This window comes from Heloderma suspectum, chromosome 6, assembly GCF_057233095.1.
Source record: "Heloderma suspectum isolate Gila_16-S chromosome 6, 16-S_ref, whole genome shotgun sequence".
NCBI classification, from domain to species: Eukaryota; Metazoa; Chordata; class Lepidosauria; order Squamata; family Helodermatidae; genus Heloderma; species Heloderma suspectum.
The window spans coordinates 56,512,547-56,539,841 of NC_139463.1; the positions used below are offsets into that span (position 1 = coordinate 56,512,547).

At 45.8% G+C, this 27,295-nt stretch overlaps 2 protein-coding genes across 3 annotated transcripts in view; one reads left to right on the forward strand and one right to left on the reverse strand.

The window, feature by feature from the left end:
- LOC146340915 (transcription factor CP2-like protein 1) overlaps positions 1 to 17,984 on the forward strand; it is a 53,910-nt gene extending 35,926 nt beyond the window's left edge. Inside the window, exons 10-15 of the mRNA XM_084804493.1 lie at positions 2,049 to 2,142; positions 2,728 to 2,818; positions 6,577 to 6,653; positions 7,105 to 7,250; positions 16,078 to 16,129; positions 17,709 to 17,984. Coding sequence (XP_084660619.1) covers positions 2,049 to 2,142; positions 2,728 to 2,818; positions 6,577 to 6,653; positions 7,105 to 7,250; positions 16,078 to 16,129; positions 17,709 to 17,746 — 498 coding nt within the window. The 3' untranslated portion in view covers positions 17,747 to 17,984. The remainder of the gene's footprint in view (positions 1 to 2,048; positions 2,143 to 2,727; positions 2,819 to 6,576; positions 6,654 to 7,104; positions 7,251 to 16,077; positions 16,130 to 17,708) is intronic.
- Positions 17,985 to 22,986: 5,002 nt separating this feature from the next.
- Positions 22,987 to 27,295, reverse strand: part of FBXL20 (F-box and leucine rich repeat protein 20) — a 106,530-nt gene continuing 102,221 nt past the window's right edge. The window contains exon 15 of one of the 2 annotated variants that reach the window (XM_084804490.1): positions 22,987 to 26,870. In XM_084804490.1, the coding sequence (XP_084660616.1) occupies positions 26,763 to 26,870 (108 nt within the window). In that variant the 3' untranslated portion in view covers positions 22,987 to 26,762. The remainder of the gene's footprint in view (positions 26,871 to 27,295) is intronic. The other variant, XM_084804491.1, reaches the window with a different exon arrangement.

Genomic DNA, 27,295 nt, shown 5'->3' on the forward strand with positions numbered 1-27,295 from the left:
CCCTCAGTAACCTAGGTAACTAAAGTAACTTGCCTGCCTTGCCAACACATCAAAGCCCTAGAGTGCTCTTTTGAGCCTTCAGAATCGCCCTGCACTTCCTTTTCCCCAGTGAGAGTAATTAGTCTCAGTGATTACGCATTTCTCTGATGTTTGCATTAACTTTGCTTCTCTGAGGTTGTATAAAGTCGCTTCTCTGATGCATAAGAGCTCTATCACAGTAGCGATCTGGCGAGGTCTTGGGATCATGGGAACCTGTCATTGCGAGCAGGGAGAAAATGCCCAGAGGAGAAAGTGGGATGGAAGCTATAACCCTGCAACAGTTTGCTGGAATGGGGCAAAATTGGTGTGGTGGGCTGCTCTCAGGGGGATACTTCAGATGCTACACTGGATAATGGGGGATTTTGGCTTCTTCAGGGAAAAGTGAGGATTCCCCCCCCCAGCTCCCCCATTTCCCCCTATTCTCCTCTTTCCTTTGGCATTAAACAAATCCGCATAAGGGCTTTATTGCAGTAGCGATCTACCGCAGCCTTGGGATCCACAGGAGCAGAGAAGCCTGCCATTGTGAAGAGGGAGAAGTGGCCAGAGAAGGAGAAAGGGGGGTTAGAGCTAGAAGTCCCTGTTTGCTGGAATGGGGCTTCTTTGCGCTGGTGGGGGCTCTTGTGCGCAGCGAGTATCTAGCCTGCCTTTTTAGCGCTGTTTCTAGCCTTCAGCATTGTGAATCCCCAAGAGACCTCAGAAATCCATCTGGATTCATTAGCCTCTGGGAATGGGCCATCAAACTCAGTTCCCTACTCCTGCAGAGGTTACAGGTAGCCTGAAGGTCAAACCTGATCAGGTAATGCAAACCGTCCATGCCAACAGAGTCACTGCTGGCTCCCCATCACAGCTCATTTCTCCCTAATCCAGGACAGAAAGCCAGATCCAAAGTGCGTCATGCCATATGCCAGATATGATCTGAGACAGGCTCATTGTTGATATGGCAGCTATGACGTCCTGAGCCTCTCCTGACAAGGTAGCCTTCGCTTGAATATCAAAGTCACCCAAGACCACCAGCCTTGGGCCCCCCGATAATATGCGCAAGACCCATTCCATCAGCTCAGGTAGGAGGATTGTTCGGTTGCGCAGCCTTGGCTCCCGCAATAGAGGGAAAAGAAAATGGGTCTGCCTGACAGGTAGAGCAGATCTGATGCTCTTCTGAGAAGTAGTGAGATGATATATGCTGCAAACAACTTGTGGACCTCCAGACCTTTTGGCCTACAACTCTTATCAGCCCCAGCCAGCATAGCTGCTGGTGAGGCTCAGGGGCGTTGTAGGCCAAAACATCTGGAGGGGCACAAGTGAGGCTCAGGGGCACTGTAGGCCAAAACATCTGGAGGGGCACAAGTTGCCCTGCGCCAAAAGCTGTATAGAATACTAAGCATTAGAATGATTGAGCCTCTTGGTTTACAACTCTATGCTTGGTCGGTTATCATCAGGTTTGGCAGGAGCCGGCTGCACTCGCTTGCACGTGGAAAGGGGCATCTGTGGTCGCTCCAGGCAACCGTCTAAGCTGGAGGTGGGCAATGCATGGCTCCCTGGCATTTTTTGCGCCGCCCTGAATTTGCCACCAAGATTCAGTGGTGTGGCAGCCAAAAAAGGCTGATTCTTCCACTGTTTCCTTTAATCGTTCAAGGAAGCAAACTATGGTTTGCTCTGAAATTTGGCAATGTGGTAGCAAAAAAGGGGACAAATCAGCCCTTTTCTGCTGATGCGACTCTGAATTTCAGCAGCAAATTTGGTGGTGCCGCAGCGGCGGGTCAGGTCAGAGGTGTGGCCCCTGGTGGGTTGGGGGGGGAATTGGCCCCCAGAAATTGCCTACCCCTGATCTAAGCCTCTGAGCATGCAGAGATTTAATTCTCATCACCACTGAGTAAACACAGCCCATACTCATCACACACCTGGGCTTGGCTAAGGAGGCTTCCTGGCTGGATGATTCCAGATGTGGCTTGATTCCTGGTGCCCTGTGGGTTGCAGCTGATGACTCTTTGTCCATGTGTCTGTTCTTTCAGGCTCTGAGCCCAAGTGCCTCCATCCTGGAAACTCAACAGTGGTTGCACAAAAACAGATTCTCCAATTACTCCCGGGTTTTTGCCAGCTATACAGGTGAGACTTCTCTTCCATGGCAGGGTTGTCCATAAACTCACCTGAGTGTTTGCTGCCTCCTTGCAATTTTGCAGTCACCCCCGGCTAGTGCTTTTTCTGGCCATCCAGATCAGACATGGGAAAATACATTTTTTTAAGGCATGGAAAAATATTTCTCTCTCTCTGGCATTTTTTAAGTTTTGAGAGAAAAAAATAACTATCATGAATAGATTGCAGGGCAAGATATATTTGCATGGATGCATTTAGAATGCAAGCTTCATGGGGCAGAGACCTGTCTTTTTTGCTTATGATACTCCTCAAAGCACTATGTACATTGATGTTGCTATATAAGTAATACGACAATAACTGGTTGTCTCCAATACTCCAGAAATACAAAAGAAATAAATTCCAAACCATATTGGGGAGAGAGACTTTCTGATTCTAATGGGTCAGAACAAATAATCAGAATGGAAATCTGGCCAACTCTGCCTTGAACCCAGCAAAGTAATTTTGCAACCACCACAGTCCCAGGAAGACACTTCAGGGCAAATTCTGGGCAGGGATAGTTTTGCCATCCCAGTCCTCACTCTATTCATCTTCCTGTAGGAGTTGACTTGCTCAAGCTTTCGCGCACAGATCTTGTTCAGATTTGTGGAACGGCGGATGGCATCCGACTCTCCAATGCTCTAAAGGCCAGGTATGGAATTCGAAGCAGAGGCAGCAGGCTTAGGGGTTACTTTTAAAACTCTCAGCTAAAACGCTACTAAAAGCGGGGGCGGGGGGAGAGAGAAACAAAACTGGGGGAAGAACAGTATTTTTAAAAATCCAACCCTTTCTTGTTTAGAGACTCTCAAAGTGGCTTACGGAGGTGGCCAGATGCAAAAGAGGACAGGGGGCTCCTGCACCTTCCCCTGTTGTGGGGAAGAGGGAACCACAGCACGTGTGGCGGGCGTGGGAAGCACGCCTGCTGGAATTCCCTCTTCTACCCAGCTATCAAGCTACCCCAGCTACCCCTGCCCTCTCCCGCATCTGGCCACCTTAACGGCCTACAGTTGATAGCAGGTGTCAGTGTACTCGATAAAAGACTACAGCCCTATGGGCATGTTTCTGGGAGTAAGCCCTATGAGCTCCATCGTCATCGTCGTCATTATATTTATTTATATCCCGCCTTTTTCCCAATACTGGGACTCAAGGTGGCCAAATCCATGGGATTTACTTCAGTGTAAACGTACTTGGGATTGTACTGCACACAAAACAGTTTCTACAAAGAGAAGAGGAAACACGAGTCCATCGCGTTTAACTCCCATGGATCTTCATTGTGCAGACTCAGTTTTCTCATTGACATCTAGGGAACGCCAAAGTACTGAACTTTTGGTTGGATCATGCCCATAGTACAAAACAATTCAAAGGACTGGATGCAGAATCTGCCTTCTGCGAGAGGAAGGTTCCTCTGCCTGAGTTTTGGGATCCTCCCCCAGCACACACACACCTCTGCTCCCCCCATTCAGCAGGGTCTTCTGACCCTCTATGCAGCATTTTCAGGGGGCTGGAGGGAAGGATGGGGCAGGGAAGCCCACTTCCACCAGCGCAGCTGATCCAGAGGCAGTGGATCCAACACAGAGTGCTTATTTTGGAACTACTAGGCAGCAGAGTTGTTCCCGCTGGGTCTGCTGGCTGGTGGGAGCAAGGATGGGGCGGAGGCGCCCCTCCAGCGCCAGGAAGGAGCGCTGTCGGTGAGGGAGGGGGCACGTCCACCCCAGAGGTCCAGTTACGCCAGTGGAAAGCTCTGCAAGTGTACGTCTATCACGGGCAGTACTCCCACCAGGGATGGGCCCTGAAATGGGCCGTTCTGGGGGCAGGGTGGAGACGGCTTTGGACCCACTGCATCTAAAGCCCCTCTGATTTCCGGAGGCCCTGCAAGATCAAGTGCCCCAGCGAGGCCACCCTTTAAAAAAAATAACAAAAACAAATCTGCTGCTGAGCGCTGGGGAAAAAAGGGCAAGATAAGTTGGCCTGGCCTGGTCTGTGTCAGCTGGCATGGTGCTGGAAGCGCTGCTACGTCTCCTAGCCACAGAGCTGGAAGGGGCCTCAGAGCTCATCTAGTCCAACCCCCTGTTCAGTGCGGGGTGCAGCTACAGCATCCCTGACAGAGGGCCATCCAGACTCTCTTCACATACCTCCAGGAGAGGAGAGCCCCCCCCCACGGAGGCAGTCCGTTCCACTCCCCCTCCCCTAGAATCTCACTGTTAGTTAAAGAAGGAAGCCCCTGGTGTAACAGGGTCAGGCAACCACGGGGGGAAGTGACGTGGAGTGGCCCGTCCCCACAGCTCTAGCTGTGCCACACAGAGTGTGACCAAGAAACCAAGGGTTGGGAATTAGGGTGGAGGCCGATGCACCCTCCGGGCCCTGCTTCTCCGCCACCGCGACTTCAACCAGGCCTTGACCGCAATTCAGAAGGAGGGGGTGGGGATGAAGGCAGGTGGTTTGGGGGTGGGGAGGCAGCTCCTGTCACTCCAAACCACCCTTCCTCTCATTCAGTCAGCATCGCCAGTTAAAAATACAATTGGCCACGAGTGAAACCTGGTTGAGACTGCTACGGGAGAAAATCAGGTTATTTGTACAGCGCCATCCGTATATCAGGCATTTTAGAGAGTTATTTGGAGGGTGGAAACAAGTTGCTATCCAGGTAGATTTGAGCAGGAATTTCCCCTGTGCCCCGGGGTGCTCTGCCAGAAGGGTTTATTCAGAAAGGGAGGCGTTGCCCCCCCCCCATTCACATCCTGAATGTAAATTCCGTTAACTAGCTTTGTCAAAGCAAGGCCAGATGGGTGCAGTTTTACCTATCTTATCCGTGACTTTCTCATGCAGGTGCATGCAACTCCTCCCCATCCTGCCTAAAAGGTCAGGCAATACTTTGAGAAGGACTTTGCTAAAGCTTTGCACAAGTCTGAGTCTGGCCTTCCGGTCTGGTTAAACCTGCTTTGATGCCTGCCCACACTTCTTCACCTTCACCTTCAGCCAGGTGGAGAACAACTGAGCTTCAGTCTCTCTGTCTATCCCGCTCAGCTGCCTGGTGCTCTTGGAGTGAAACATCCCCTGGTCCCAGCAGCTCCCACTAGCCACACCCACACCCACCACAGCCATTCACCCACACACCTGAGCTTGATCTTTGCAATGGCTCAGGCCTGGAACATCCTGATATTTGTTGTTTATTCGCTCAGTCGCTTCCGACTCTTCGTGACTTCATGGACCAGCCCACGCCAGGGCTTCCTGTCGGCCGTCGACACCCCGAGCTCCCCCAAGGTCGAGTCCGTCACCACCAGAATATCATCCATCCATCTTGCCCTTGGTCGGCCCCTCTTCCTTTTGCCTTCCACTTTCCCTAGCATCAGCATCTTCTCTAGGGTGTCCTGTCTTCTCATGATGTGGCCAAAGTACTTCAGTTTTGCCTTTAATATCCCCTCAAGTGAGCAGTCTGGCTTTATTTCCTGGAGTATGGACTGGTTTGATCTTCTTGCAGTCCAAGGCACTCTCAGAATCTTCCTCCAGCGCCACAGTTCAAAAGCATCTGTCTTCCTTCGCTCAGCCTTCCTTATGGTCCAGCTCTCGCAGCCATAGGTTACTACGGGGAATACCATTGCTTTAACTATGCGGACCTTTGTTGTCAGTGTGATGTCTCTGCTCTTCACTATTTTATCAAGATTTGTCATTGCTGTCCTCCCAAGAAGTAAACGTCTTCTGATTTCCTGGCTGCAGTCAGCGTCTGCAGTAATCTTTGCGCCAGAAAGACAAAGTCTGTCACTGCCTCCATGTTTTCTCCCTCGATTTGCCAGTTATTGATCAAGCTGGTTGCCATAAACTTGGGTTTTTTTTTTGAGGTTTAACTGCAACCCAGCTTTTGCACTTTCTTCTTTCACCTTCGTCATGAGGTTCCTCAGCTCCTCCTTGCTTTCAGCCATCAAAGTGGTATGTATCATCTGCATATCAGAGATTGTTAATGTTTCTTCCGGTGATTTTAACTCCAGCCTGGGCTTCATCAAGCCCAGCATGTCGCATGATGTGTTCTGCATGCAGGTTGAATAGGTAGGGTGAGAGTATACAACCCTGCCGTACTCCTTTCCCAATCTTGAACCAGTCCGTTGTTCCGTGGTCTGTCCCTACTGTTGCTACCTGATACTACCAAATTGTCTAGTTTCGCTTGGGTATTCCTCACCCCACCCTCTTGAATGTTTCAAGTCTTCAAAAGCACTCTGTGCTCTCTCGGTAACCCTCGACAACAATTCCACAAGGTTGGCCTTATTCTCCTGATTTGACTTGTGGCAGGGCTGAGAGAACAGCTCAGTGAGGTCATGGCTGGCAGGAGATTCGGATGGGTGATTTTTCCAGTGGCTCCTCTTCGCCACTGCACCGTACCAGGGCCACAGAGCCTGACCTGGCTTCCCTCCCTTCTCCCAGGTGTGTGCGCCCTCGGCTCGTCCTCTACGTGTCCAAGGAGCTAGAAGCAAACATTGTCCCCCCCACTCCAGCACCTGGTAAGTCCAAGTTATTTTGTCACATTTCTCATTGCGGTCCAGCGGGTCCTGTCTATGCAGACAGTAGAAACATGTCTCTCTTTTTAGATGATGTTTGAAAACATTCTTATACCAGAAGGCATTTTAATTATGGATACTGCCAATTTTTTTTTTTTACTGTGTTCTGGTCTGTTTTAAATGCTTTGTATTTTGAGTAGTTTATTTAATGTTTAATATTGTATGTTATGTTTCTTTTAATATGAGCTACTTTGGAAAATTAGTTGGAAAGGTGGGGTATAAAGAAAGTTGAGATGGAAGAAAAAAAACAATATGGGCTAGAATCACCACACTCCTCCACAGTAATGGGAACTTTGGGGTATATGCATTAGGCCTGAAGGGTGTTTTGTTTTTTTTTTTTAATGCAATACTATTTTTGTATGCAATTTTATTTTTTCTTTTCTGTTACCAAAAGCAATATACCAGGAGTTGTACCTGGAAGAACTGACTGCCACCGAGCTTACCAATAAACTAGCAGAACTGCTCAGCCTCCCAGCCAATCAGATCCAGCAGGTTTCCAGACAGGGGCCTACAGGAATCCACATCCTTGTCAGTGACCAGGTATGGAAGAACCTAATTTTGAAGATGGACAACCTGGGTTTGTCCTTTCAGGGCACAGAGATGTGGAATCGTAGAGCAAGACAGCAGGACTGTCTCCCCATCAACCCACACAGTCCAGACTACACTGTGCCCAAGCAGGTGTGCCCGAAGAGGTGCTTATCAGAGAATGGGCAGGTTCGCATGGTCACCGTGGGTTAAACAAGCCACAGTGGCTTGTTTAAGCTGTGGCACATGCTAGGCACCATTTGTCTAATCGCCTGCCCAAGTGCAGCTTGTTGTGTCATCCAAACACAGGCGGCGTGGCTCGTTGGAGGGCGGAACAACCCTCAAATAACCCAAGAGCAGGGCATGGGTTATTTGAGGGTCGTTTCCCCCTCCAACAGGCCACGCTGCCTGGGTTCAGATGACATGACAAGCTGTGCCTGGGCAGGCGATTAGGCAAATGGCAGCCAGAATGTGCTGAGGCTTAAAGAAGCCACTGTGGCTTGTTTAACCCACGGTGATCATACGGACCAGGTCATTAGCTCCAGGTGGCTTGAGCAAGTGAGGCCATCAGTTCCCACCGGGCAGGAGATGTGCGTGAAAGAGCCATGCACAGAGTCAGTATGCGTCACATTGACGTAGTGCATTCTCAAGGGTACAAAAAGCTTTGCTAATATGAAGACTATGGTTGTCTTTATTCTGGCTTTCTGCCTTGCCAGGGACACATATTCTGCTTAGTGCTGGAGACAGGTCTGAGTAACTCCTAGATCTTACATTTTTCAGAATGGGGGGAATGGCCCCATCATTCCTTTGTCCCAGCAGTCCTTCGTGCAACCCGGGAGCTGTTTTGCATCTAACAGAAGCACCTTTCAGAAATGATTTGTCTGTGCATTCGAAAAACATGCGGAGGGGGAATGGGGCCCTCCTCCAGCATCACTGGTCCCCACCAGCTCCACCCTTGACCACACGTCGAGGAGGAGATCCAAAGAGGCGGCCTCTGTGCTTCCGGCCAAATGCGCTTAGAACCAGCGTGGTGTAGTGGCGAGAGCGCTGGGCTGAGGGTTGGGCGATCCGGGTTCTGGTCCCCACTCGGCCATGGAAGCTCACTGGGTGATGTTGGGCCAGTCACAGACTCTCAGCCCAACCAACCTCACAGGGTTGTTGTGGTGAGGCTAAAATGGAGAGGATTATGTATGCCACCTGGGGTTCCTCGAAGAGGAAAAGAGGCGGGATATAAATGTAATAAACAAACAAACAAACCCTCTGTGCAAGTGGAAACCTCAGCTGAACGAGCATAGATTGCTCTCGGATGGGTGAAGGGCAGAGCCCGCAGGATGGTGGAGCGGGGCCAGCACATTTGCCCTGCTGTCCCTACACACGTCCAACAAATTACTTGGGGAAGGCGTTATGGTCTAATCCAACCTTTCCCAACCTGGTGCCCTCCTGATGTTTTGTACTACAACTCCCATCAGCCCCAGCTAGCACTGTTGCAGACCCCAGAGTCAGAGAGACCACAGAGTGAAGGAAAAAGAGATTCTTTATTTAACGCGCGGGCCTAAGGCTGGAATCATTTCCGAAGAGCCAGAAGCCCCGAAATACATCAGCACATTGGTTTTATAGACATTGTGACACATATGAAAAGGCTCCTCCTCCCCCTCCTGCGTGGGGTTGCAGTCCTCAACATTTCTTCTCCTAGCACTATTGTTTATAATACAAGAACTGGGTTATAGGGTAGCCATGATAAGGAGAGAACAGAAGAGAACAGCAGAGAACACGATATACAACTGTATGACCTTTGACAAGATAAGGAATTCCTGTGTCTCGTCAGCTTACAACAATATATTCAAGGGAGAAAGAGCTCTCTTGGGGGGTGCGTAGAGTGAACTCTGTAGGGGGTAGGATCTTTACAACCACGCCCCAATTAGCATTTTGGGAATAAGTTAAACTTACACCATAAACTCTTAACATGGTATCTTTTTGAATTTTCCTAGGATGTCTACAGACAGGTATTAGGCAAGAGCTAATAAACCTGTTTACAGGTATATCTCTTGGCAAACAAAAATGTTTTACTCTCGTGATGTTAGCCAGGTGAAGCCAGTAATTATCAGCAAATCACTGGGACAAACTTCTCCTTCCAGGGGCAGACCCCCCTTTTTGCACCTTATTAAGGAAACACAATGCAACACTACTAACACTACAACACGCATGTTTGATCTTCTTTGGGATGTGACCGTACGCTGGGCAGCTATTCACCTGGCAAGCTGCAGTAGGGTCTAGTCCCCTTCTTCAATTCTCCAGTTGCAGGTCTGACCGTACGCAGAGAGCTTCGGCTATTGGGCGGTATAGAAATGAAATAAATAAATAAATAAATAAATAAATAAATAAATAAATACATACATACATACATACATACATACGCAGGGGGACAGTCTCCTGGGGTGTCCACAGTAAGGTCTAGCCTGAGTCTTCTTACTGCTTTTTCAGAATGATTTTTAAAGGATTTTCAGGATTTCTGTTTACAGTCTACTCTCCCCCTCTCGCTCTCTTGACTCGTGTCCAATGTATCCAGGGTTTAACTCCAGCTGCTTTCATAGCTGCGGGGGTGGAAAGTATGACAGTTCTCAGTCCTCTCCATCTGGGAGTCAAAGGGTTATTTTTCCCTCTTTAACTCATACTTTAACTCTTGGTTGGAAAGGATGAACTTCTGTGATGGGAATGGCTTATTTTCTAAGACAAAGCGACGCTGGGCTTGAAGAACTTTGCTCAGTGTTTGGACTTCTTGTTTAGGGCTAACGTTTGCTTGCTCTTGATGCCGCTCCAGTGTCAATTATGAAGTCAATGTCACGGCCCCTCACAGTCAATGTCACGGCCCCTCTCAAGCTGTCTCCCTCTTCGCCCATTCTGGCCCCTTTGGTTTTTTCCTTTGTGTATTTTATTTATTTTATTTGGGCATTCATGCCACTAATGTCCATCTTGTCCACACTGGGCACACTGGTTCTTTTTTAAGAATCTTTTGCCTCTGCCGGGTCTTCTTCTTCTCTTCTTTCGTCCACGTCTTCTTGGGCCTCTGGGTCGAGGGGGGTGTACTGGCGATAGGCATCTGAAAGACGCTCCAAGTACGCTCTGGGGCCTCGGTGGCACCTTGCAGCACTTTAGACACTTTGGTCATATTAATTGACTTCTTCATACCTGCTTTTATGGCTTCTAACAGCAGGGTTTGATACTGGGTGAGGCGCTCTAGCCCCACTTGTGTTTTGGGATTCTAGAGGGGGGGGTTACTTACAAGGAGACTTTATTGGGTAACTTACAGCACACAGGCGTACTTAATGGTTGGATCAGACAGCTTCTCTGAACCACGAGCTATTGGGCTAAATGGGTTTTATACCATACATGTTACCCATGAGGCAGCACAACACTAGCAAGCATTTTCAGCATAGGCTAGAAGTGTTTGGTTCTCAGGCACAGCTTCCTGTAAACAACTTCGCTTCTCAAAGTGCTTGATAACACTTTTATTCATTAGTATGGGAAGACAAATTTTTTCTTTCTTTTGCTTTCTTTTTCTTTGCTGATCTGCCTGTATTGCAGATCATGTTTTAAACTTTTTACATAAAACTCTCTGCTCCATGCACCAGCCTTGTCTCTTTATTTGTCTTTTTCAAGTTAAACTTACTTAAACTTTTCTGCCTTACACTAGTCCCAATGACACACATTTGGGATAGGCTCCTCTTCTCTTTCTAGTTACATTTTCTTCATTTTAAAGAACTATTACATTATTGTGGCTACTTTACCCCAGGTAATAAGCTCCAGGCACAATCAGCTGCTTTTAATTTACCCTGGGGGCAACTATGGCCACGCTTCTTTTCTACAAATGTTTTTTCTCTTTTTTTTCCCCTCTTGCCTCTTCTTTCTTCTTTTTTTCCCCTTCTCTATCTGTCTTCTACTTTCTCTATTCCTTCTTTTCTACTTGCTTCTGTCTTTCTCTACTTGACTTTGTCTTTTCTCCTTGTCATCCATTGGGAACCACACTTAGTATTATTTGGAGTTGCAACTAACACTAATCTGCAAATATCACATATATTTTATGATATTTAAGAAATCATAAAATATACACAACAAACTTTTTTTGCAATTTAACACAATGAATGGAAAGCACTTTTTGCATGGTAAGGCATGATGGAGCAGATCCAGCAATTATACTGCTCTTCTGTCATGCTCAGGGCCCATTAAAATCAAGGGACGGGCATACCCACACACGCAAGGAGTTCTAGGTCACCATTTTTGCATCGGCAACTCTATGCTGCATGAGTTCTGGCAGAAGGAAATCTAAAAGTCATAGATCAAACTCAGCCTGCTGTACACTGAGCTGACTACAAACACAGACACACGGTCCACAGCGATGAGAGTTCAAGTTTATCCAAAGCTTCACAGCACTGTCCACGGCAAGTCTTTGACAATTTAAAATTTTAGTCCATGTGCAGAGTGTCTCTAAAAAGCCCAGACAATGATGGAGGCAAACAGAGAAGGCTCTGGGCAATGAAGATGAGATGTTTCCAGCAAAGGCTCTCCACTTTTGCATCAGTTTAAAAAGGGGAAGTGTGGCCCTACACCCCTTCTGACAGACAAGGGCCTTTAACTTTTTAGCAAGGCCTCTGTCTAAACAGAGCGGCACAGCTCAGCTCTCTAGCCATGATGCTTTAACTTGGGCAACTCCTCTGTCTTCTGTCAGGTTCTCACAGACATTTTAAAAACTTACTCTTTTTTTCCTTTTAACCTGGTACACGAAAGCACTGAAACACTGAGTGCCGAAACTCAGGACGCTGGGGGGTGATGGGCATCGCCTCATACCTGCATTTTTCAGGCAGCCATTAATCTTCGGGGAGGCGGTGGGGTGATTTGCAGGACTTCAAAGGCAAGCTTCTCAGTTTGTTTGTATTTGTAAATCCCAAGCTTAAAACAGGACACCATGAGGTACAGGGCAGCCAAATTCTTGCTTTGGCACGGGCAACAAATAACTCGGGTCAGCTTTCTTCGCTGGGGTCTCAAACAGGAAAACAGTCTTAATTTAAAGTTGTAACATCACTGACAGCGTCAGCCAGCCAGCTACACAGATCTCGTTGTTTTTTAAGACAGTTGCTCCAATATCTTCTTTTCTTCTCAATCAGGTTGGGTCTTCCAGCTTACACAGTTTATTGCAGCTTTCAGGAGCATGGTAGTAGCGTGATTTTGGCTTGGCCAGGAACATGCTGTCTGGTTTCTCGGTCTCTTCAGCACACACACTTAGGCAGTGTAACACTGGACACTCAAATCAGTGAGATTTCTTCATTGCAGGGAATCCCACGGCAAAAGCTTAATGGTTACGCTCTTCAGAAATCATATAGCCGATGGTCAGTACCTACAGGCTCTATGCAATTTTAACACAGTTCAAAGCTAAACGCGGCTACCTTGACAGAGATCTTCAACATGGTCTCTCCGTTTCATTCTGCTTTGGGACAGTCTTATGGCACACTTTTCACTCGAAGAGGGGTCTAGCCTGTGCTCTGGGGGCTGATTCTTCACCTTTATTTTCTAATTTGCCTTCATCTTCTGGGTCTTCATTTTCAGTTTCCATTTCTTAGGGATTTCATCTCAATTAGGCGAGGTGATGATGTTGCACAACTCAGAACGTTGTGGGCAATTTTCCTGCCCCCCCCCTCTCAGCGCGCTAGGCTAACAGCTACTTCTTCGGCCTTACACTCTCCCGCTCCCACGCTTTGTTAAAAGCCAGACTGTCCTGCAACATTTTTCTAATTAACAGCCTCAGATCTTGTTCTTTTTTTCCTCTCAGCTCGACCTTGAGCTTTTTGCTGTTTTCTCTCTCTATTCTGAATCTTTTTTTTAAAAAAACTTTTTCCTTCTTTGTTTGACATACATCTCAAGGGGGTGCAAGTCTTGAGCAGTAGACGAGCTCGCCTCCCTTTTTTTTGTGAGAACACATCTTTTTAAGGGTCACTGCCGATTTTATTAAATCTTCTGCCCAACACTTCAATTCTTCAGTTTCTTTTATTAATGCTGATTGAGGTGTAAGAGGGGAACCTCCCGATCCCGTAGAGATGAAAGTCTCGGCAGACAATATCTGGGAGTTGAGGACCGTAGCTGAAATCGGCGAATTACTGCCAGTGGGGCTTGAAACTGATGGCGACAGTTCTAAGTCAAAGCGAGGGGCAATGCCTCTGTAGGGGGGATGGCAGGGGCTCAGGAGCCACAGGATCTGGATCTCGACGGGGCGGTCTTACAGTAACATGGACCCGTGGTGGAAGCAGGGCATAAGCAGGTGGAAATGCCGTTAGCTCTGCCAGATCTTTACACGAGGCTTCTAACACTGGTTGTAATTTCTTGGCCAATTTTTCTTTTCTGAGCACCAAAACTTTTGCCTGGGATTCTAGGCATTTCTTTAGCCATGGAGGAGAAGCGCGGACTATGGAATCTCACGAGTTTATGTAGGGAAATTGGTCGGGGTGCCCAGGTCTCCCAACCACAATGGCATATACACGGCTGATTTTGCTGGGCTCTAAAGAGCCTTTAGTAGGCCATCCTGCACCAAAAGACGGCCACTCTATTTCACACAAAGTCTGCAACCGTTGAGGATTTATGGGGGGGTCCCCATAATCTCCACTAAAACCTTTCTTAAAATTTGCTAGCATACATCCCAAGGGGGTGCAAGGTTTGCTTCCCCCACCACCCATAGCCTCCCTCCTAAATTGAAGACAGACACAATTAGGGAATGGGAATTGGTCAGTGAGTAAGGGGTCTCACTGGCCAACACAAGAGGATTTTACACACCACGCACTTTGCTACTGGCCTGGGCACCTGGACGGTCAACGGTATGCGTCAGAAACCGCAGTAGCCACTCACACAATCATCAATCTCTCCACTACATCCATATGTCCCTGCCACCCACCTTTCCCACTTTTTACCAGAGCGGAAAGCGGCTTCCCCAGCTTCCTCAGCTTCCTACTGAGTACTGGCGTGCTGGGTACTGGCGCCCACTCGGGGGTGTGATCAGGCCCCCCTTCTACCCGCAAGGAGTAGGTTCTTTTGTATACGTATACCACCAACACTGACCTTCTTCATAAGGCGGGGCCCTCTTTTTTTCTGCCCAGTGGCCTTTCTCCCTAAAGGCGGGGCCCTCTTTTTCCCATATACTTGCCTTTCTCCTGAAGGCTTCCAATGTGGGTTTCAACTCAGTTGCAGCTGCGATACAGGCAGGGCTCAAGTTCCTTCCTCCGCTTCCCAAGATTCTCTTGCTGCTCGCTGCCGTTTGAGCGATCCCGGTGCAGGCTTTTTCCCATTCACTCGACGAAAAGGTTGGTGGCGCCAAGAAAGGGAGGCATGCGCCGAGCTCGTCTTCCCGGTGCGGCGATCAAGAGCAGGCAACTGCCACCTCTCTGTCTCAGAGCCTGCCACACCCGAGTCACGGCACCATTTATGTTGCAGAACCCAGAGTCAGAGAGACCACGGAGTGAAGGAAAAAGAGATTCTTTATTTAACGTGCGGGCTTAAGGCTGGAATCATTTCCAAAGAGCCAGAAGCCCCAAAATACATCAGCACATTGTTTTTATAGACATTGTGACACATATGAAACGGCTCCTCCTCCCCCTCCCGCATGGGGTTGCAGTCCTCAACATTTCTTCTCCTAACACCATTGTTTATAATACAAGAACTGGGTTATAGGGTAGCCATGATAAGGAGAGAACAGAAGAGAACAGCAGAGAACAAGATATACAATTGTATGACCTTTGACAAGATAAGGAATTCCTGTGTCTCGTCAGCTTACAACAATATATTCAAGGGAGAAAGAGTTCAGCAAGAACATGAAGCATGAGACTGCATGAGGCTACTTAGTCTGACCCCCGATATGGCTGCTACAGCACAGCCAATGGTCAGGGGTTATAAGGGTCGCCATTCGAAGCATCTTGAGGGCACCAGATTGGGGACGGCGGGTCTAAGCTAATTAATGCCTTCTGCACTCCATCTTAAGACTGCTTAAAAGCGGCAGACTTTGGGGCTTCAAGTACACCAGGCCCAGCCTTTTCTCCCCGTCCTGCCTCGGGAGAACTCAAAGAGTGCTGGTGAGCTCAAAAGCTTGCTCATGACTTTGTGACGTTTTAGTTGGGTCACGAAATCCTACCTTTGCGTTTGGATTTTTTCTAATGGACCGACACAGCTACTGATGACTTTTATTGATTCTCAAAAATCCTTTTATCAGCCCTGTAAGGAAAGTTAGTATGATCCTCCTCCTCCTGCAATTGCTGTGGCTGAGAACAAGTGCCTTGCCAAAGGCCGCGCTTGTCAGCTAATGGCAGAGGCGAGATTTGAATCAAGGCTTCCTCATCCACAGCTCACACAATTTAGGCACTGTGGTACACCAGCTCTCTACACTAATGGACTGAACTTTGAAGACACTCCCTTCCTGACCCTAAGTATGTTCACAGGCTGTGGCTATTCTGGAAAATGCACTTTGCATAATCTCAGGAGCAGAGTTTTATTTCTGAGAACCCTGATACTGAAAACAAGGTCTGGGGAAAATCAAATTAAAACATGCATGAAGCTGTTCTTTCAAAGGAACGCCAGCACCACCCTCGCCATCTCTCTCTGTATGTGCACCTCTTATACCCACGGTGCCATTAGGTTTTAAGCCTGCCCACAATCCCTTCTGACTCATCATTACCAAATTGCCAGTCACTGAGGTCTCTCTGGAATCTTATTTTTTTTACAAACTTGGCAACTTGCAGTTGACTTTAAAAACAGTTACTTTTGAGGCTGGCCAGCATCTAACCTTATGTTTTTCTCTTCTGGGTTGTCACAGATGGTCAGAAATCTTCCAGATGAATCATGCTTCTTAGCAGCTGTAACAAAAGGTAGGTAAGCTTGCCTGTAAGATTAGCAGTCTTGTCACACCTTAAATACCAACAGATTTATTGTGGCATGAGCTTGCATGGACTAGAGCCTACTGTCAGAAGGGTTCTTCTCAGTTGGCAAAGTATGTATATATTTTGGGTTAAGTCCAGAGTACCTCTTCCACGAATGGAAGGGGTTCTGTTTGCAGAAGGGCTATCCAGCAGAGGCTCCAATTGCAGGAGATTGTGGGAGATGATTTTTGTTGAATCCCCCTTCCGCTTCAGCCCCTATGCCACCTCCCACACTGTTCTGGAGGGTCCCCCACGCTTTCAGAGCACCTTTTCAGGGGGCACAGAGGGAGGAATCAGCAAAAAGTGCACCTTCTTCCTCCAGTGGAAATGTCCCAATAGCAGAGTTTTGCTTGTGGGCAATTCCGGGTCCAACCCTATGTATGTATATGTGCGTGTGCGTGTGTGTATATACATATATATATATATATGTATGTATGTATGTATGTATATATATAGAGAGAGAGAGAGCGAGAGAGAGAGAGAGAGGGAGGGTGGAGTAGGGGGAATGTAAACTGGAATGTTGTGAAGGATCACTTTCCATCATGGAACTCAAGGGGAGCGGGCTTATCATGGGATTCTCCGAGAATCTCTCATCCAAGCATTGACCAGTCTCAGGCCTATGTAGCTTCAGGAAGCATCTGAAGCTAAGTGCATCATGGTTCCTAACCAGCTATTGCATCTTGGTCTGTGTGCGTGCACGCACGCGCATGTGTGCAGGCCTACCAACTGAGTATAACTCTTCCCTCATGTGAAAAACTGGGATCTAGTGCACAAGCCCTTTTACCACCATAAATGTCTTTAAGATGTCACAGAACTCATTATTTTTGCTGCAATGGAAGTAAGATGGCTTCCCCTCTTGAATTAGTCATCCTGTAAAATGTGTTTCTGACGTCAACAGTACAATCTTGTACATATGGAAGTGGGTAGGAGCGCCCTAAAGGGAGCAGCCCCTTTGAAGGCCTTTCTGGCCTTACAAGGCCAGAAAAATATGCCATATATCCAGTTACTTTTACAGGTTTAAAATACAGGGCATTATAGTCCAATTAATACTGGAGCACTGGGTAATAGCTAGGTTGAAAGCCCAGCTTTTAACATGGGATCATTTGGGTCACTTCATCACTTCAGTCAGTTCTGCATCCTGCACATTGAAACTCTGAAAAGATGGTGACAAACAGCTGGACCGGGTGAATGCTGGGTCAGGAGCAGAAAACATTCCCTCAGCTTGCATTGCTTGGCCTTGTTGGGTCTTGCACAAAGACCCACAAAATCCCATCGCTGGGCACAACAGCCCACTTTAAAATCATCACCCGGGGAAAAACTCTTGAGCAGGGCTGACAGTGACGCAGGGCTGGCCCTAATAGTAATAACCCAGTAAGACAGTACAGGCAGCTACTGGGGTGGCAGACTTCCCGGGGCTCCTGGCCCTTTCCCTGGATCCATACAAGTGAATACACAAGTCCCTCCATTCACGTGTGTGCAGAGCACTCGGGGAAGTGACTCGTTCGTCTTCTGTTGTGTGTCATTACAGTGCAGAACACTGAAGGCTATCACTTAGTTCTAAAATAAGCTTGGACCTTCTAGAAGATGTACTGCTGGCCTGCAAAAAGAGGGGAGCAAGACTGATGCAGAAGCAGATGCAATAATAATTATAATAAAACGCATGATCACTGTATCCTAATGAACTCAAGGTTTCCTATGGCTAAACTCTTCAGGATCCGGAACTGAAGGACCAAGCTGTTTTTTTGTTTGTAGCAACAGGCATCTACATTGCAATATAGCAACCGTGTCCAGTTTCCCATCCAACCTCTGAAGTTTGCAAAAAGGGGGGTGGGAGGCAAAGCATGAATTTGCAAAGATGTTGGTGATGGATAGAGAGAGCAGCAGAGATGTCGTAGTTACACACGAAGTACCCAAATCCGAGGTAGTGTGACTAGATTGCATAGGGTGAAATTCAATACAGGGTTTGCTTTTTTAAAAAACCCACCATCATTGGCTTTGCTACAGTGTGGAATCTTGGAGCATAGTCTCAAGAACTGGTTATGAGACCTACTGCAAAGAGAAAAGCTACTTGTGCAGTTCCCAAAGTCTGCTATTACATCATTATTCGTAGGGTGGAACTACACGGTACTTCGGCAACTCCATGCTCCTAAACCTGCATTTGCTGACACAATGCAAACGTGCAAAGTACATTTATACAAGAGAAACATCAGGTGGGAGAGGCATAACACTTTGTACCAATTCTCTCCTGCAAATATCCTGCTATACCCCCTGCAACTCGGCTTACTTCCAGTGTCAGAGCCTAGTTGGAGGAAAAAACAGGCAAACGGTAAGGGGCAGTGATGGGTGTGTGTGTGTGGTCCTGATCTTATTGTTAATAGTTCCCTGAGGACAAAGATGAGAATGGTAGACCTGCACCTGCCAAAAAGCCACAGCAGCAAGAACTACATGTCCACGCCCATTGCACAGATGGGATATTGGGCATTTACTCGCAATTGTGAGAGAATTGTTCAGTCGTGTCTGACTCTTCGTGCCCCCATGGACCATAGCATGCTTACAATCTAAATGCTTACTTGTGGCGAGCCAATGAGATACCTGAGCTGCCTCAGTCCCAAGCAATTTTGGGCGGTACACAGAGACTAGACCATGGTGGAGATGGCCTGAAAGTTAGCCTGTCCAGAACCTCTTAAGCATACTGAAGGGCATACTTGCCCCCGCCCCCGCCTCCCACCAGGCTCTGGCCAATCCAAAGTGTGGCCACCATCCCTCCCACCCCCGCCAATTTCTGATATCAGGTGTCATTTTGGGGGTTGTTTGCAATCAACCATTGACAAGTCTTGTTGGAGGTCTGCTGGAGGGATGTCTCATTGTGGTGATGTATAGTGGAAATGAGAAAGGTCACATAACTGGCAGGAGAACCCCTTAACATCTTTCTTAAGATAAAGAATGCTTGACCTTTTCAATACATGCTCTTAACTTTGACGAGAAGGAAAGTTCACATCCCAGTAGTGAAGCACAGAAGCTCAGGACACTAGTATTCCTTTCATTTGTCCAGCATGCTGATTGTAAGATTTGGGATGTCAAATATTGCCAGTTTTAAGGAGAAACCCAGTCATTTGAGGTTTTGGAACTCAATGGGACTTATTTCCATGTAAACATGCTGATCATATTGTTACTCTTCTGTTGCACTTGATTTGTAGACCAGGAGCACACATTTGCTTTCAAGTCTTTTTCCAAAAAATGTATATGCATTCATACTGTTAAACCATGTTTTCCACCTATTAGTATTAACTGCAATCTTTTTTAAAAAATCTATTTTTATTTGGCTGTTGCTGTATTTTAAGCCTTTTTGTATTAAAATATGGCTGTCTTACTGCCATCTGTTATCAGTTGGGTGGTTTTTTAATGGGTTTAAATCCTTCTGCACTGTAGGGAAGCAGTAGCATAATTATAATCAAGATTGGCTATTTTTATGCCAGATACACATAATGTATTAGTGCAAACACACATATGAAGTGTTAATTATTTGACTGAGAAAGGCTGTTAAGAGCACACCCATCTCTTTGAAGATCTACCTTGCATTCCAGAACCTTCTGATAGTTCGCAGAACTCTTCCTCTTCCCGTATATAGGAAACCTGGTAAAATGTTGTTGAGTGCACAGAACTGATCTGGCTGGATTACAGCCAGAGTCTTTTAAGCAAATCTCAGATGGCATCATTACAGCCTCAACACACTATTACAATTTTCCAGTCTGCAGACCTCTTCATACATTATATTTTAAAGTGTACACTCCCAATATTTTAAAAGCACACCTCAAAATATAAAGCATGAGTAGGACATACATGTCACATGCAGAGTTGTTCTGGCAGCAGGTCTCAGCTGAAGACACGCTGTGGGAAACTCAGGTTTGCCCTGGGTAAAGTGTGAAATGGCTCTGGGACTACTCCAGTGAAACCATTCTGAATGTGTAAAGGCACGTCCTTTTGAATAAGAGTATTCTGTTTCCAGTCTTGGTGTACACCAGTGACCTTGGGTATGAGATCTTTTAAGTGGTGGCATATGGATACTTCTGGTTATGAAAACCATTTCATGTGCCACAGCCCTAACTGCTGTGGTACATGGTGGTGAATACATTGCCCGCAAGAGTTAATACTTGTACTGTACTACTGGTATTACAGTTCCTGCCAAATATATAAAGACCCTTCTCAATTTTCATGTTTCCAGACCATAATAATAGCTTGTTCTTTGGATTCTGAACCACAAAATGGATCTCCAAAGCCTAATCCAGATGCTAGTGAATTAAATATGGATCTATTTAAGGATGAGAAAAAACCTGCCTGAAGAACAAAGTTAAATCATACACACACACCCCCGTCTCCACATATAAAGTTCTCATCACGTTATCCTGCACAGCCACGAAATGCAAAGGATTTGGAAACATGTTTTTTCTTTTCTGCAACAAATTTTCCCACAATACAAATTTAGCAAAGATTACAACAATACTGTAACATGGACAGAAAAAAAATTGAGCTACATATATACATACATATATAATTTTACTTTTAGTGAATTGGCATTATTATATCCATACTCAAGTGTCCAGGAGAGGGAAAAGCACAGATTACAGGATCATTAAAATAGTAATTTACAGATCTCTCTGTATAATAAATAGGGGGCTGAATGTCGAGGTTCCAACTTGGGTGTCCAATATATATGTTTATGGAGAAATTAAATAAGAGTCTTACAATTAAAATAAATGTTATACAAATATGCTGACCCAAACTACCCAATATCATACGGAACAGAAGAATTGTACTCCACAAATTTGAAGTTGCATTTTTAAAAAAAACAATTGAGCAAGAAACCAGGCATCACACACGAGGGGAATCCTAGAAATTAAGAATGCACAACAGTCCTTCAGTCCTTGAATGATGGGATTTATTTAATAAAGTGTTCACATTAGTGCTTTGCCATAGGTTTCTTGATAGAATTGACTGAATTACCCCGTACTATCATAGGGCTCTCAATTCCAAAGAAGTTTGATATTTAGCTACCAAACATCCAGTCTATGGAAAATCAGCAGCACCCCGAATACATCTGTAAGATTACTTCTGAACTCCAGTCCCAAAGCGAAACCAAGTGAGTAGACCACAGAGCAAGGGTAGCCCAAGACTGTCCCTACGCTCCTTCCCTCTTAAAGGACATTCTTGTTACAGAACCATGTCATACAACCCCCTTTCTACTACCCAACCCCAACCACACAATACCATGGGCCAGCCATGTCTGCCACATTCAGATTAAACAAAACAAATGCCATGTATTTTCTTCTTATTATTTTAAGTATGGTGCAAGGTTAACCTACTCATTCTCTTTGGGAATTGTTTCATAATTTGACCTATGGTTGCATTATTACATCTTGAAAATATATCAGATTCTGTTGAGTCCTCACTGCTCCAAAGCCTAAAGTTCTTCAGACCACTTGGCTGCAGGCGCATCTTCATTCTCATTACCATCACTCTGTTCACAAGGCGAGTGAGTCATGCATAGTTCCAGCTGATGGAGAATGACCAAAGCTTTCCATGGTATGCAACAGGATATAGCCGAAGGCACGCGCACATGCAGCTGCAATTGAAGAACAATTTACTGCTGCTCAGGTACAGAAACAGCCAGTGACAAAGCTAGCGTTTTTGACATCTGGGATTTTCGTGACCTCTAACTGAATAACGTATGAAACGAGAGGAGGTGATGAATAAAAATTACCATGATCACAATGGCCTTCTGACTACAATACTTCTAATAACTTCAGTAATCCAGCTGTAGCTGGAATGACGGAGTGGGGAGAAAACAGTATTTTCTGTAAGATAACAGATTTGGCACATCTTGTTAGAACAGATATTGACCACAAGGGTATTAAATTTACATTCAGCTCCCTCACTCTCAGCCTTCACATTGATCCCAGCAGTTTGGCTATCACTATATTTTCATCAGGTTCAAATGTGGTCTCGGTCTCTCCTTCCCTCACACACACACTGATCACCAGCAATCAGGGGACTAAGGGATGGCAACTCTTTCCTACAAATGTAGGAAGCCCCTCACAGAACGGGATGTTTTCATGACATGGTGCACTCCCAGAGCTAGGCTACAAGTCATCAACGAAGGGGTTCACACACATTGCTACTTCCAAATTTTCATAAAAATATATTCTAATTAATACATCCCTCCAAACACCAGCACGATACCCTTGGGAATCTCACAGAGCATGAAAGGTGATGGCCTGCTTGCTTGTGCCCAACATCTGGTATCCAGGCTTCTGAAAAGAGAGGTGTGCTCTCAACAGTGATGGCTAATTCTTGTTTTAAGTCATATATGCAATCAGATGAATGTGACAGATGGGATTTTTTGGCTGCTTTTCGGTGTCTTAGCTTAAAAATAAATTCTTGTGCTTTTGTAAGCTCCAAGTTCAAAGGGCTTTGAAAATACCATTTGCATATTTACTTGCAGATTTAGTGCATATATGGTGGTGCTGAATTGCTTTATACTGTAATCTGCCCAAAGCAATCAAGATCAAACTTACAAAGGTGGTCATGTCTGAGCTTTCTGAAACTAGTTCAGCACACGTGCGCCTCACACTTGGTGGGTGCACACACATTAAAGCAGGAAGCAGCCCAAAGTCCATAGCAGACACTTGAATTCAGGTCTCCCAAGTCCTAACTTTCTAGGAATCAATGTACACTGGAGGTTGGAATATAGGGAGGTTCAGCCTTCTTAGAAAGTAGTGATATGTATTTACCCTTTTTCATGTGATACATTTACAGCTGTTCCCATGGTTTTTTTTTTTTTTTAAGTGACAAAGTAACTGGGACTGAATACCAGAAATAAACTATGCAGGGAGCTTTAATCCCATGCAAATTTATTTTCCTGCAAAGGCCTATGCAAATCCATTCTTCTAAAAATTTGGTCTCAAATTCTCTATGCTCAGAACCCAACAGCTGACAAATCAGGTCCACTTCACACACATGTAGCATGTAAGCTGCTTTCTGTGATGCAGTCTTGCCTTTGCTGGGGAGGCAGATATCTTGACCATGTGGGCCGATTTTGTGGGAATGAACAATACAGTCAGCCCCACCCAAATAGTTGCAATATTCCCACATCATGGTGCGTGAGAGAGTGAAGGGAGCCCTTAAAGGAATGGCTATCAAAAACTGGACAAGGGAAAACACACGACAGGCAATGCAGCCAGTGCTGCTACGACACAATCTCCATTCATTTCAAAGTAGTATGCCCAGGAATAATACTTGATGGAACGTTACTCATGCCCCCTTTCCTTTCCTTTCCTTGAAAAAGAAGTGGAAGGAGGAAAGTCCCCAAACACTCCAGGATTACTCTCAGAACTCTGCTGAACTCTGGTGCTCAGCACACACGTGTGCTCCTGGCTTGCTCAGAAGGATTAATAGTATTGCAACAATTACGGCTTTCCACAATGACAATAATTGCCTCAGTGATGTTTGGGATTCAAAGGAGGGAACTACACTGTGAAGTTTTAGAAATGCATTGCATTAATCATACATAGCAATGGAAGACTATCAGCCATATTTCTACTGGAGTCAGTGAAATATTCCTTTAAACAGAAAACTCAAAAGAAAAATCAGGTGAGATTTTGTAGGCAGGCAGGGAACAAAGATGACACTTTCTGTAAAAATAATAGGCTTTCCCTTTTCAGATCTTTGGTGGTAGTTTGTGCTACTGTAAGGCCCTGTGAAAAAACACCCATTGGTGGGTTTGGGAAACGTAACACAGGGATGTGTGCTTGCATGAGAGACCAAGAGCATGTGTGCGAGAGAGAGAAATTACAGACCACTGCATACATTTTAGTATTTCTCAGGAGGCACTGGCAAAACACATATGCTCTGAACTCCAAAGAAACTGTTTAACTGCTTTCAGAAAAATAACATTTCACAGGACAATTTCTATAAAACATGGTATTCCCCAAGCCCCATCCCAATTCTTGTAGCTATAAATTAAGAATGCTCCTTTAAGGTCTGTGAGCTTGGCAAGATAAAAATTAGTGAATACCTGATCTCATCTTCCAGCAACCTGGGATGCTGTCTGGGTCAGACCTGTGTCCCATCAAACCCTTGGGACCAGCCTGATCCCCTTGTGCAATTTGTGCTGGGCTCCCACGTCACATTCTGGATGGGAACCCCGTTATTCAAAAATGTGTAGGCCTACAGTAAAGTAGAGCATGCCCAATTTCTCTTGCCTTGCCTGTACCCCCCGCCCCCCCATTCCATCCTGAAAGTCCAGTGCAAATCCTGAAATACTAATTGACATTTCCATGGGAGACATTTCAGCCCTTTTTATGCATTTCCTATATAGCCTGATGGTACCATGGCAAGCTGCATTAAGGAACCTCACAAATACTTTATTTAAAAAAAACAGCATAGTAGTGAAACAATCTTCCATTCTGAAGCCTAGATCAAACCTTTGAATCCAACTGATTTGGAGGGGAAGAAGCTGCTTTTCAAGCCATGACTTGGGGCATCAGGAGCCGGCAGAGCAGAAAACAAAGCAGCAGACTAGAAAGTGACTGGAATGGGAACGGGCAAATGTGAAACATTCATTAACAAGATCAGATGTGTTTATAAGAGCAGGTGATTGTGCGTCAGCAAGGAAGCCACGTGCATGGGGATCTTAATTGTCCTTATAAAGGGCTCCATTGTGCTTTCTGTACCACAGCAATCAAATTGGCAGGTGCTATAAAAACCCAGGTTTGGGCATTGTTAACATCACTTGTGACGGAAGGACAACAGATGGTTGAACTGCTGGAATTATTCAAACTGGGGGAAACTGGAATTGTGCTGTGCCTCTTCCCATACCCCTTTAAACCCCAAACAGAACCCGAAACAGCTACCGATCTGGCCTCCAAGGCACCATGAAATAGTTTCAGTGGTTTTTCAAGAAGCAGCTTTGAGCAAAAAACAAAACATACTGTTATACCCTTTAGTGTAGAACAGGACCAATCTGGCCAGCTTCCATGTCAAGGTGGTAACTTATTTGTAGGGAAAGTGCACACATCTGGTGATGTTGCCATGACCTCCAGACTAATTAAAGCGGAACTTTCAGAGATGGCACTAAAGATGCAGCAAAATTACTAGTAAAGACAGAGTAACATATAGCTGTGTGCTATTTCTGATTAATGGGCCACATGTTTCCTTGATGGGGATGCATCTGAACACACACAATGAGCCAGGTGGCATGTTAACTGCCCCCACACCTGCCGGTCATCTGTCGGCTGATTTCCCTAATTACCCTCACTGGGTGCGGGCTGTCCTGAAGTCCAAACACAACGAAGGTGGTTGGTTGGGGTGGTTAACAAAACACCCAGCAACCCCACAACAGACCGAGAAGAACTGGGGAAATCAGCTGGCATGTGTGGGGTGGCTAACAAGCCACCATGGCTTATTAACCACCTTTGTGTTGTGTGAACCCAGTCAATGATATAACCCCCTCCCCAACCTGCATTATTGGTTTAGAAAACTGGAAATCTCTATAGAAGAGCTTTTGCTTTTATAACTTCATTTCACAGTTGTGTTTTCAAAGCTTAGACTCCTAGGGTAAAAGATGCCTTTTTAAAAGAAAAAATAATTTGACATATATTTTATGTTCAATTATTTCATACAATTTTGGAATTAGACATCTATTTTTTTTAAAAAAAAACTGGAGATACTGAGGAGAGAGGAAAGGAAACAAAAGAAAATAAATCAGACCTGACATTACAGATTTCTAACTTTATCGTCACAACAATCTAGGAAGCCTCTGAGCCAAATGCTATGAAACACGGAAGAAAATCCGCTGAACCTTCAACGTGAGCATGCTCAGTGTATGTGCCGGCACGGAAAACAAGGAAGTACAGAAGCGCAGGAATCAACATCTCACAACGGCTGCTGTTTTAACATTCCCTAACACAAGGATGATGATTTTTTAAAAATAAAAATATAACCACAGGCTTTTTTCTTTTACATTTTTCTCCTCTCTGGACAGTGGCTGCAAGATTCTTTTTTGTTCCCTTCCACCGGTATCACCCTGTCCCCACATTTGCATTGAAGAGTCTGTCCATTTTGCTGTTCTCAATGTCAAAAGAACCCTGCCTCCCCCCGCCAACAACAGTTCTTCGGATGTGCGTGATGATCAGTCCGCACTCTCTCTCCCACCCACCTCCCCATGATTTCTTCTGAGTGTGCCCAGTAGGAATGGTTCATAATTATACCAACCCACCTATTACGGAAAAAAGGAGGAAGATCCCAGTGATCCATCTCCTCAGCTCCAGGGTCCTTCAGTTTGCTGGGGTGTGCGCGCGCGCCTGTGTGTTTGTACACACAATGTGTCTGTTTTTATGTGTGGCTATGGGGCAAAAAGGAGAACAGAGTTTTGCAACCAGCTTCCCCAATTTGTTTTGTTTTCAAAAGGCCCTCGCAAAAGACCACTGGCATCACTTTTTTGTGGAGATACTGGTGTCCGCTGTTACTTCTAGAAGGGAAATTTAAATATTCAGTTCTTTTTGCACAAGGTAGATTGGCTCCCACGTCATAGGATGATGCAACATCTGCAGAAGCGCTGTCTGCTGCCCCCCACAGATGGTGGAGGGGTCACGGGCGCGAAGTAGGCATGCACCTTAATATTGGGTAAGTGGGTCTGAAAAAACAAACACAGATTTTTTCCATTTAGAAAAATTAGAAAAGGTGTCAAGACAAGCACCAAAAACATGGTGGAGCAGAAGTTGCACACAACATGACACTAGACCCATGATCTGTGAAGAAGATCTCTGTGAGGTGCAGGCAGTCTTTTTAGGAAAGGTGCTGGGTTCACTCTGTTCCCTCCCTCTCCATTTTTGATGCAAGTGGCATGTGAGTATTAGCTGTTTTGTTCCTATCTCACCACCACTCTTCTGGCCAGTGAAGGGAACCCCTTTATTCTAACTTCTTGTGGATTTGTGGGCTTCACTAGACAATTGCTGGGAGAGGTACTTAGCTGCTCCCCAAACTTTACATCTCCTTGCATCTTTGAATGGATCTGGAGGCAGAATAATGAACTGCCTCTTCCCATTCAATTTTAAGAGG